At 42.0% G+C, this 12107-nt stretch overlaps 1 protein-coding gene across 7 annotated transcripts in view; it reads right to left on the bottom strand.

The window, feature by feature from the left end:
- Positions 1-12107, bottom strand: part of ATP6V0A1 (ATPase H+ transporting V0 subunit a1) — a 63850-nt gene that overhangs the window by 38232 nt on the left and 13511 nt on the right. For 4 of the 7 annotated variants that reach the window (XR_010124714.1, XM_054457608.2, XM_054457612.2 and 1 more), the window contains exons 6-9: positions 6699-6802; positions 5840-5966; positions 3626-3708; positions 1240-1333 (exon numbers count right to left, since the gene is read on the bottom strand). Coding sequence is in view for 5 of the 7 variants with exons in the window: in XM_054457608.2 (XP_054313583.1) it covers positions 1240-1333; positions 3626-3708; positions 5840-5966; positions 6699-6802 (408 nt within the window). In the remaining 2 variants the exon portion in view is untranslated. The remainder of the gene's footprint in view (positions 1-1239; positions 1334-3625; positions 3709-5839; positions 5967-6698; positions 6803-12107) is intronic. The other 3 variants (XR_010124715.1, XM_054457610.2, XM_054457609.2) reach the window with 1 other exon arrangement.

Below are 12107 nucleotides of genomic sequence, written 5' to 3'. Positions count from 1 at the left end.
TATAAAAACTATCGGCCAGGCGCGGTGGCTCACGCCTGTAATCCCAGCACTTTGGGAGGCCGAGGCAGGCAGATCACACGGTCAGGAGATCGGGATCATCCTGGCTAACATGGTGAAACCCCGTCTCTACTAAAAAATACAAAAAATTAGCCGGGCGTGTGGCGGGCCCCTGTAGTCCCAGCTACTCGGGAGGCTGAGGCAGGAGAATGGCGTGAACCTGGGAGGCGGAGCTTGCAGTGAGCCGAGATCGCGCCACTGCACTCCAGCCTGGGTGACAGAGTGAGACTCCGTCTCAAAAACAAACAAGCAAACAAACAAACAAAAAAACAACAAAAAAAAACTATCTCAGACTTGGCTGGGCGCAGTGGCTCACGCCTATAATCCCAGCACCTTGGGAGGCTGAGGCAGGTGGATCACTTGAGGTCAGGAGTTCAAGACCAGCCTGGCCAATATGGTAAAATCCCATCTCTACTAAAAATACAAAAATTAGGCCAGGCACAGTGATTCACACTTGTAATCCCAGCACTTTGGGAGGCCGAGGTGGGAGGATCACTTGAGGTCAGGAGTTTGAGACCAGCCTGGCCAACATGGTGAAACCCCGTCTCTACTAAAAATACAAAAATTAGCCAGGTTTAGTGGCACATGCTTGTAATCCCACCTACTTGGGAGGATGAGGCAGGAGAATCGCTTGAACCTGGGAGGCAGAGGTTGCAGTGAGCCAAGATCACACCACTGCACTCCAGCCTGGGCAAAAGAGCGAGACTCCATCTCAAAAAAATAAATAAAAATACAAAAATTAGTCGGGCATGGTGGCACATGCCTGTAATCCCAGCTACTCAGGAGGCTGAGGCAGGAGGATCACTTGAGCCTAGGAGGTGGAGACTGCAGTGAGCTGAGATAGCGCCATGGCACTCCAGCCTGGGTGACAGAGTGAGACTCTGTCTCAAAAAAAAAAAAAATCTCAGACCCATGAGGTGGAGAGGAATTGAATACGCTAGGCAACAACGATTCCAGATGCTTTGCATTCCTGTCTCGTTTGAGGATGGCTAATGCTATTTTTAACCATTATTCCCTGATACTTTCTCAGCTCCCAGAAGGACATATTACCCATGGACATTTCTTTTTTTGGTATCCTGGTTTGCTACAGGTGCCTTATACAATATCAGCATTTCAAGGAAGGAGAATGGTCTCGTATTCCAGTATTTCACAAAAACAAATTCCCTCCAGCCTTCTGCATACCATTTGGAGATCATCAATCCTGGTATTCACTCCAGAAGCCATTTCCTTCCTCTCCTGTGGTGTCTCAGGACAGGGATAGAGTGAGGCTCGGAACCTGGAATGTAGGCACGTCGAAGTTTCTTAACTTATCTAATTTAAATAATCTCAGAAAGTAATCCTAATGTACCAGAAGGACCAAAACAGGATTAGGTCAGACCAATGTATTAAGTCAACACTATTTTTTTTTTTTTTTTTTTTTGAGACAGAGTTTCTCTCTGTCACCCAGGCTGGAGTGAAGTGGCACGATCTCAGCTCACTGCAACCTCTGCCCCTGGCTTCAAGTGATTCTCCTGCCTCAGCCTCCCAAGTACCTGGGATTATAGGCGCCTGCCACCACACCTGGCTAATTTTTGTATTTTTACTAGAGACAGGGTTTCACCATGTTGGCCAGGCTGATCTCGAACTCCTGACCTTAGGTGATCCACCCACTTCGGCCTCCCAAAGTGCTGGGATTACAGGCATGAGCCACCATGCCCAGCCTAAGTCAACACTTACGTGAAATGACCTGCAGACGGAGCAATTATAGCATCCGAACTATCTTGACATTCTCTGTAGCTATGAAATTCCTTTGAGATTTAAAAAAAAAAAAAGTAAAGCAAATTATATTGTAAATTAATGGAGTAAGATGGCATGGAAAAAATTCTGTCCCTAGACCAGGTCCGGTGGCTCACGCCTGTAATCCCAGCACTTTGGGAGGCTGAGGCAGGTGGATTGCTTGAGTCTAGGAGTTTAAGACCAGCCTGAGCAACATGGTGAAACCTCATCTCCACAAAAAATACAAAAATTAGTTGGGCATAGTGGCACATGCCTGTAGTCCCAGCTACTCATGGGGCTGAGGTGAGAGAATCAACTGAGCTCAGGAAGTCAAGGGTGCAGTGAGCTGTGATCATGCCACTGCACTTTAGCCTGGGCAACAGAGTGAGACCCTGCCTCAAAAAAAAAAAAAAAAAAAAAAAAGGCCAGGCACAGTGGCTTACGCCTATAATACCAGTACTTTGAGAGAGCTGAGCCGGGCAGATCGCTTGAGATTAGGAGTTCAAGATCAGCCTGGCCAACATGGCAAAACCTCATCTCTACTAAAAATACAAAAATTAGCTGGGCATGCTGGCGTGCATCTGCAGTCCCAGCTACTCAGGAGACTGAGGCAGGAGAATCGCTTGAACCCTGGAGGTGAAGGTTGCAGTGAGCTGTGATTGTGCCACTGCACTCCAGCCTGGGTGGCAACACAAGACTCTGTCTCAAAAAAAAGATCTGTCTCTAAGGCAGAATTTCAGAAAATTTAAGGACATAGCATCTATACTAAGTATGGAGACTCACTGTCCCAGAATAATATGGCATTTATAAACCATGAGTCCTTAAGAGTTATTTTTCCCCAAGTTAAGGAAATTATGGTCCTTTTTTTTCAGTTTTTAGTTTTTTAAAGACGTTGGGTCTCACTAAGTTGGCCAGGCTGGTCTTCAAATTCTGGGGTCAAGCAATCCTCCTGCCTCGGCCTCCCAAAGTGTTGGGATTACAGGCATGAGCCATTGTATCTGGCCACAACTGTGGTTCTGACGGTATTTTTTTAAATGAATTTAGGGCCAGGCACAGTGGTTCACACCTGTAATCTCAGCACTTTGAGAGGCTGAGGTGGGTGGATCACCTGAGGTCAGGAGTTCAAGACCAGCCTGGCCAACATGGCGAAACCCCATCTCTACTAAAAACACACACAAAAAAATTAGCCGGGTGTGGTGGCAGGTACCTGTAATCCCAACTACTCGGGTGGCTGGAGAATCACTTGAACCTGGGAGGCAGAAGTTGCCGTGCTCCAAGATTGCACCATTGTACTCCAGCCTGGGCGTGGAGTGAGACTCGGTCAGAAAAAAAAAAAAGAGGAAAAGAATTTAGTGGCTCACGCCTCTAATCCCAGCACTTGGGAAGGTTGAGATGGGCAGATCCCTTGAGTCCAGGAGTTCCAGGCCAGCCTGGGCAACATGGCAAAACCCCGTCTCTACAAAGAATACAAAAAATTAGCCAGGTATGGTGGCGCATGCCTGTAGTCCCAGCTACCCTAGAGGCTGAGGCAGGAGAATCCCCTGAGCCCAGGCAGTCAAGGCTGCAGTGAGCCATGATCATGCCACTGCACTCCAGCCTGGGCAACAGAGTGAGACCCCCCGTCTGAACAACAAAAATAAAAATAAAAATGAATTCAGGCTATTTCTAATTGAATAAAATAGCCCCTAACATTATTAAAATTAACTGTGTTGAGGTAGACTAAAAAGGATTTGTATTTCACTATTCTGAACTTTAAGACTCAACACTTGGGCAGCATGGCTGTGCACTTCTGGTAGAGGCATGCCTCTCTTACCCTTCACAGATTTTCTTGACTCTGTTTTTCAGCTGATCGCCTTGGAAGAAAATGATAAACACAGACTTGTGCACGTAGTCGCCCTAGGCCGCAGAATAAAAAAACAAGAGTTCAGACTTCTGTATCTGGATGAAAACCTCTTAAATAACCCACTTTTTTGGTGATGTAAGAACAACAGGCATCCTTTAAGGACATGGCAGTCCTGCACTTTAATCATTGCCCTCACTCCATTTCCTAAGCTTCACTACAAGAACATCTGCCCTATAATCTCTAATTCACAAAAATTTTTCTCTATTTGTTTTTTTGACTCAACCAGGAGCTTGAAGCTAAGATGATGCTCCTCTTAGCACTGTTTAGACTTATTTACCAATTCAGCTTTAAATTTTATATTGCCTGAATGATGAAAGTATAGGAGAGAAAAGAGAAGGAAGCCATTTCTGTCTGTTCTGGGACTTAGAAATTCTTAGATAAAAGGGGCTGAATAACTACAAGGAACTGAGTCCCTGGAAAGAATGCTGATACAGAATCTCACAATTCAAGCTAATCTGGACTTTATGGGGCAGGGAGGAAGGTAATCCATTCCAAATACCAAATTTATACCTGAAGTATGATGCAAGGACTGGAAGGAAAGATCAGAAAAAAAGGTATATGGCGTGTTAACCAGGATTGTCTCCGGTTGCCTGTATTTTCTCATAGTCATACACAGCATGTAGAGCTTTTATAATAACAAACAAAACTTTAGAAGGATAAAAGGGGATGAGGAGTGAAGAAAATGAGGCTCAAGGGTCTGAAATCCCTAAATTCTGTAGGCTAAACTAGAACCCATTCTTTGTGCAGCCTGCTCTGTTACAGATATCCAGGGTCCCCATTTCTGGATTTGTTGATAAAATAACCTTTCTGTTGCCAAGAGGAAACTTGACTGAATATTCCTGAGAAAAGTTCCTCATTAATGTGACTGCAAATTACAATGTTTCCACAACCCGATAGCCTTTGGCAAGATTGTGAAACTACACCTCTAGGCAGGGGGTTCACCTGAAGTGTCACCACACTCCTCCAAGGCATAGAGGATGAAAGCCCTGCAGCTGCACAGCCCACCCAATCTGAGAAATCTCACAATTCAATCTCTCTTTTTAGGTAGAGAACACTAATTTAAGAAATTCACAAGATAATTTAGAACAGAAAAACTAACTTTAGGTTTCTAAATAATACTAGTGCAAAAGCAAAGTAAAATTTTTGCAGTACATTTATCTTTACTTGTACTCCCTGAAATCAGGACTCACCATACCTAAATGCAGGTTTAATCGTTTAAATGCAGGTTTAAACGATAAACTCTGTTCCATTATGGCAAATGCCATATGTTCCATTATGTTCCATTACGGCAAATGCCAAGATGTTAAACTGTTTCTACTTCCTGAAGTACTGGGTGGGGAAGATCATCCTATTTTGTGCGATATCTATTCTTAAACTAAGTTTCTAATCCTTCCAACAAACAAACAGAAAAACTTTACCAAGTAAAATTTCATCAGCTTATTAAGATCACAGTCTAGGAAATCTCTCCTTCTCTTTTTATACATGAATATTACCAAACTTGGGGCTGGGCATGGTGGCTCATGCCTATAATCCCAACACTTTGGGAGGCTGAGGCAGGCGGATCACTTGAGATCAGAAGTTCAAGACCAGCCTGGGCAACATGGTAAAACACTGTTTGTACTGAAAATACAGAAAAAAATTAGCCGGGCATCATGGCGCACGCCTGTAATCCCCAGCTACTCGGGAGGCTGAGGCAGGAGAATTGCTTGAACCCAGGAAGTGGAGGTTGTGGTGAGCCGAGATTGCGCCACTGCACTCCAGCCTGGACAAAAGAGTGAGACTCCGCCTCAAAAAAAAAAAAAATTACCAAATTTGGAACCAGGTGTCTTGCTTTAAAGTTAATTTTCATAAAAGGCAAATGAGTGAAAATAAAAATTTCCAATCAGAATAACATCTACATGGGTAAATTTGAAAATACGTATATGTCATGTATACATCATACATCCATATGTATATATGACAGGAATTAACTTAGAGGAAGTACTTCAAATTCTCCAATTAGAGCAGAGATAAAGATAATGGCTCCTCTGTAGAAGCGCTGGATTCAGGTGGCCCCATGCTACGTTACTGCTCTGGGCTCCCTTTACAAGACCTACTCCACAGGATGCAATCTCCTTGTCTTACAGTCACAGGATCCTCCAGGGGGTTCTCGATTTCAGCCTGTCGCAGGAACACATTTCCCCGGCATACCCGCCAAAGCATGCGCTCAAAAGTAGGGATGCGCTCCCGGTTAATGACACCAGCCACGAAGCTGTGGGGAGAAGAGGCAGATTGGAAACTCTATTCCATGTCATGGGATGGAAGGTTTTAATACAAGTCTTTTTATATATATATATATATACACACATATATATATATTTTTTTTTTATTATACTTTAAGTTCTAGGGTACATGTGCACAACGTGCAGGTTTGTTACATATGTATACATGTGCCATGTTGGTGTGTTGCACCCATTAACTTGTCATTCACATTAGGTATATCTCCTAATGCTCTCCCCCCCCTCCCCCCACCCCACAACAGGCCCCACTGTGTGATGTTCCCCTTCCTGTGTCCAAGTGTTCTCATTGTTCAATTTCCACCTATGAGGGAGAACATGCGGTGTTTGGTTTTTTGTCCTTGTGATAGTTTGCTGAGAATGATGGTTTCCAGCTTCATCCATGTCCCTACAAAGGACAGGAACTCATCATTTTTTATGGCTGCATAGTATTCCATTGTGTATATGTGCCACACTTTCTTAATCCAGTCTATCATTGATGGACATTTGGGTTGGTTTAATACAAGTCTTATTCCCAGCTTCACTTATGGACCCAGCAGAGAGCTGAGAGAGCAACTCAGGCATGTATCCAGAGTTGTAGGACTATCTCAATAGGCTCAGAAGAGGGCATATCCTGGTAGCAAGTGAATCCCCAGTCTCACTGCTCTTCTGAACAGCAGAGATGAACATGGCCCCACTGAATACAGAAAAGTTGATATGGCACTTACCCAAGTCTTAAAGGCGTGCCTCTTCCCATCTCACTTGGTTCCAAGAGGGATGAGGACTCTTCCAACAAGTCTGGATCCGCCATCTGCTGATGATGCAATTCAGCCTGAATTCACAAATCAATTAATATCTAATGAAAATAGTTAGTGGCATGCAGGGAACGAGGAACCAGGAGACAGGTTCAGAAAATAAGGATGAAAAAGAAAACAAACCACCAAAAGACAAGATATATCCATAAAAAGACAAGAAGAATAGGGGACGAAAACAAAGAAAATAAATTTGAGGTAAAGAAAGCATAATTGCCCCAGTAAAGCATCTGGGGAAATGGTTTTAGAAATAAGGAGCAAAAGGAAAAAAAATTAAGCGATGGTGACATGTATAAATCTGTTACTTGGTGGAAGCCATTTTCTCTCCTACGTTTCCCTGAATGAATGATGAAAGTGTCAGGAAATACCTCTGCATGTAGATAGGAAGCTAAAATATCTCTTCCTTCTGTGCAATAATGAAGAGGCTCTGCAGATACTCTCAACATTTAATTTCTAGGCAGCTACAAAGTAGAATTTTCCCTATGTGAGAATGTGAAAGATAGAGGCTCTCTTTCCAAGGAAGAAGAAAGGCACTGCCACTGTCTTTGAATGCTGTGAAGTCTGGAGAAAGACAGAAGGGACAGCTCCAGATATCTACGTTTCCAGCGCCTTTAAAATTCAGAACATGAGAACTTTCAGCATGGCCACTTATAGAATGCTCCAAGCCATGGGATTTAAAGAGTATTTATGTCTTCAAAAGGATAAGAAGCACAACAGCTGGGCAGGCCTGTAAAAACATATCTGAATGTCTCATTTTCTGACTAGGAATCTTCTAAATAAGTTCACATAGGCTTTACAGTTGTAGGATTCTTGAGAACACAGCTCAAGAATCAAGTAAAGTGAAGGAAAAACAACAGATAATAAACCAAACTAGAGCTCATGGGCTGGTTTAATTGGTAAGATTTAAAATGACTTCCACCATGACAGTTTATACAATGAAATGAAGAAGGATCTTCCCACACGCGGGTCTACATTTCCTAGCCTCTCTCTACCCAACTCATCCTACCACCCTTTACTCCCATCAGAAAGGAGAAGCTGCTCCGAAAAACAAAACAAAACAAAACAAAAACAAAAACAAGTCCAATCAACTTCTCCATTGCCTCATCTCCCCAACTCTAATATCCAGGCAATACTTGTTTGACCAAAAACTAGGAGTAAACCAGAACAATCATTCTCTTCAAAAGCACAATAAGACAAGAAGTCAGAAGAGTTTTTCTCTATCATTTTCATTCCAAATTTCAATTTGATTTCACCCCTGTCAGCCATACTCTTAAAAAGTGGCACAGGGACCATAACTTGATAAAGTCATGGGATCACAAACATAGCAAAAAGGGGGAAAAACTGTGTATAAACCAGACGATAAGTCTGAAGGCCTAAAAAATAGAAAGCAATCATTTTGGGAAGTAAGGATCAACACCAGAAGCGCAGAGAAATACTGTCATGAGATTGGAAAAGTTTAAGACGAGATTATGGAGACACTGGTTACCACTTGCTGTTACATGGAAGTTGAGGGGGTTCTTTTGGTTTCTACTTGCAATCAAATCAGCTGACTGCAAGCAACTTGTTTTCAGGATCCCGATGATTACAACATTTAAACTTGTTCTTGGTTTATCCCTTGGCAAAAACCAGTGAGCCTGACTGCTACTCACAAGACTCCATCCTACTTGCCTGCATGTCTCACAAGACGTGGTTTAAGTCAACCCTAAATATCGGACTCAATGCAAACACATGTGCTCTAAAGTGGACAACTGATGGAAAAGCAAACAGTACTTAGCAACTAGACTACTTCAAAGACTCTATCTAGGACTCTCTGAGAATAAAAAACAACAAAATTAAAATTCAACAGAAACTTGCAATAATATTTGAACTCTAATTTCACCACTTCATACTTAAGAATTCTATCTTAGAAAAGTTACAAATTTTTAAGTAAAATTGTGCCTGGTGAGAAACTAGGATGACTAGAACCACTTACAAACTGAAGGCCTTTAAAGCAGTATCTAAAACCATGTGGTTGAGAGTATCTAAATCTTAGAGCAGGGGTGTCAGATCTTTTGGCTTCCCTGGGCCACACTGGAAGAAGAAGAACTGTCTTGGGTCACACATAAAATACACTATAATGATAACTAATGAGCTAAAAAAAAAATTGCAAAAAAATCTCATAATGTTTTGAGAAAGTTTACAAATTTGTGTTGGGCCACATTCAAAGCTGTCCTGGGCCACATGAGGCCTGAGGGCCATGGGCTGGACAAGCTTGTCTTAAGGGTATCTGGGTTTTCTAATAACAACATTGTGAATATTCCTCTACATTACTTGCTATGCCCTCTGGTTTCTCCATTCAGATACTGAAAACCATGCCTTACAAAAACGAAGTAGAAGAACTTCAGTTCTGTTTCAACAGCAATTAAGTATAAATAGCACATCCAGTTCAAGCTATGTCAATTACCAAGAACAAACAATTACTGCCATCTACGTTGAGAAAAAAATTATATTTCATTACTTAAGGTATTCACTCAGGCCCCAAAGGAAATGGCAGATGGGAAAAAAATAAAGAAAGCAGATGGATGGAAAACTGAGAAGGAAAGGAAAGCAGGGATCTGCATGCCATTAACCATTACTTTTCCAGTCTTCTTTATGTTCTGATATGTTATGGTGCTTATGGTAAAAGATGCAGAGAAATCTCTCCAGCTCTTACAGTTCTTCATAAGCAAGAAGACTGAGAAAAGGATAATCATTAACAAGTCATTTTAAATGCCCTAGATAAGAAATGACTAAGTCAAATTTGTAATCATCTTTAATCATAAGACTATTCAATATGTTTATTTTTCACCTTACATGCACCCTGCTAATCATAACTCCTATGCCTAAATATAGAATCATTTTCTGATTTAGCCATTTTTGCTAACTCATTACTGTGAATTATTGATTGTAGTCATCAAATTATACAAAATAAGGGTTTAAAACTGGTAGTGTTTTAGGCCCTTTGCAAATATTATAATTTCAGACATAGAAGAAAATCTCATTAAAAATCCTAAGTTTCCAACATTTGAGGGTCCCAAGTGTCCTATCTTTTGTATTATTTGAAGTGCACTCGCATGTGCAGATGCAAAGTTGTGGCAGTGACACCTGAGCCTGCTGCTAGGCAGCAGCAGGGCAAGGTCTATGGAAAGGAACCTGGCTGAGGCTGTGAGCTAGAGCAAGAACAGGCAAGGCAGAGAGGTTCTTGCCAGGACACTTCTTGCAATGCAGTGAGACTGCTGGGAATGGAAGGGGAATTGATGACAAAAGCAGCGTGAGAACCTCTCATAGCCACGGCCTTGTGCTCTAAGTATTTCCAGAGATTAGAAAAAAAAAAGTTTTGAATAAAATAGGAGGGGGAGGCTGGGTGCGGTGGCTCATACCTATAATTCCAGAACTTTGGGAGGCTGAGGCAGTTGGATCACGAGGTCAGAGTTCGAGACCAGCCTGGCCAATATGGTGAAACACCCGTCTCTACTAGAACTACAAAAATTAGCTGGGCATGGTGGTGCACACCTATAGTCACAGCTGCTCGGGAGTCTGCGGCAGGAGAATCGCTTGAACCCGGGAGGCGGCGTTTGCAGTGAGCCAAGATCGCACCACTGCACTCCAGCCTGGATGACAAAGCGAGACTCTGCCTCCAAAAAAAAAAAATAAAATAAAAAATAAGAGAGACGAAACAACCCAGCATGAATAGGGCACAAAGATCATGAAGACTTAGAGTCTGCCTTCTCAAAATAGGCATTTAGTGTTTAGACTTATTATTCACAAAATAAAATTCCTAAATCCATAAATTATGATTTTAAAATATCATTTTTCCAAGTGGTTCCTCTTATTTTCATTTTTATTAAGCTCTTTTCATTAGAAAATTAATAGTTTAAATAATTATTTCCCTTAAGGGAATCCATCTATCAGTCTTTATTCAGAATTTCTCCAAAAATGAACCATAATAGGAAGCTGGCTCTCATTCTTAAACTTACGAGGTCTTGAAAAACATTTTCATATGAGATAGCAATATCTCAGCAGTAAACTAAACAGTATATCAAAAGGGAAAAAAATGGGGACAGGGAAGGTAAAAGAATTAAGCTCCAAATAATGCTAAAATAATGCTAAAAGGTAGCTGAGCTCTGACTACAAGGCCAGGTTTACATCAGATCTGTGGGTAGCAGCTTGGACATGTTTAGAAAAGCACACATCTGTGAGCATATGAAAGCGTCATGTTCTGAGGTGTTTCTTAAGACTGAATGATACATTCTTTGAACACAGGGACCATGTCTTACTCATCTTGTGTCTCACAATGAGTAGGTGCTCATTATATGCTCAGTGAATTAGCGAACAAAAATACAATAATGTCTGGGCAGTGAGCATGCTGGAATTCCAGGTTCATTAAAAACATACGGCTTAAGTGGCGATGCCTATTGCAAAAGACCTTAAACACTTAGAGTTAATCACACTGTCCCACACCCTCTAACGTGATGTCATTAGGGACTGGCGAAAGAAGTTATCACTAGTCTCAAAATTCTCGACTCCGTGAGCAAGCTAAATAAATATTTGTACCTTCTGATTTTTGAAAGGACCAGGCAATTAAATTCATATGAGTTTTTCCCCTTTCCCTTGCCACAGCAGATCCTTTTAATTAAATGGCTTCTCTGAGTCAAATCCTTAAATTAGTGAGGAATGTATCACATCCTCAGCAGACCTTCTCTAGCCCAGCAGTTTTCAAACTAGCATGCCTCAGGATCACCTGGTAAATACAGACTGCTAGGCCTAACTCCCACAGCGTCTGATTCAGTAGGTCTAGGGTGGAGACTGATAATTCATACTTCTGACAAGATTACAGGTGAGTCTGCTGCTGTTGTTTGAAAAACCCCTGCTCCAGTCTAGAGAATTATGGATATTTGATCTCCCCTCAAAAGAGAAAAATTTCTGAGATGAAGCAGTTAAAAACAATTTTTTTTTTTTGAAATGGAGTCTTGCTCTTTCGCCCAGGCTAGAGTGCAGCGGCGCGATCTCAGCTCACTATAACCTCCGCCTCCCAGGTTCAAGCGATTCTCCTGCCTCAGCCTCATGAGTAGCTGGGATTATAGGCACTCGCCACCATGCCTGGCTAATTTTTGTATTTTTAGTAGAGACAGGGTTTCACCATGTTGGTCAGGCTGGTCTTGAACTCCTGACCTCATGATCCCCCTGCCTCGGCCTCCCAAAGTGCTGGGATTATAGGCGTGAGCCACCGCGCCTGGCCTAAAAACAATTAAAAAAAAATAAAAACTACATATATAAATTTAAAGTACAACTGAGAACACAGCAGAT

Source organism: Pongo pygmaeus, chromosome 19 (genome assembly GCF_028885625.2).
Source record: "Pongo pygmaeus isolate AG05252 chromosome 19, NHGRI_mPonPyg2-v2.0_pri, whole genome shotgun sequence".
Classification (NCBI taxonomy): domain Eukaryota; kingdom Metazoa; phylum Chordata; class Mammalia; order Primates; family Hominidae; genus Pongo; species Pongo pygmaeus.
This window is presented reverse-complemented; position numbering and strand designations above follow the sequence as displayed.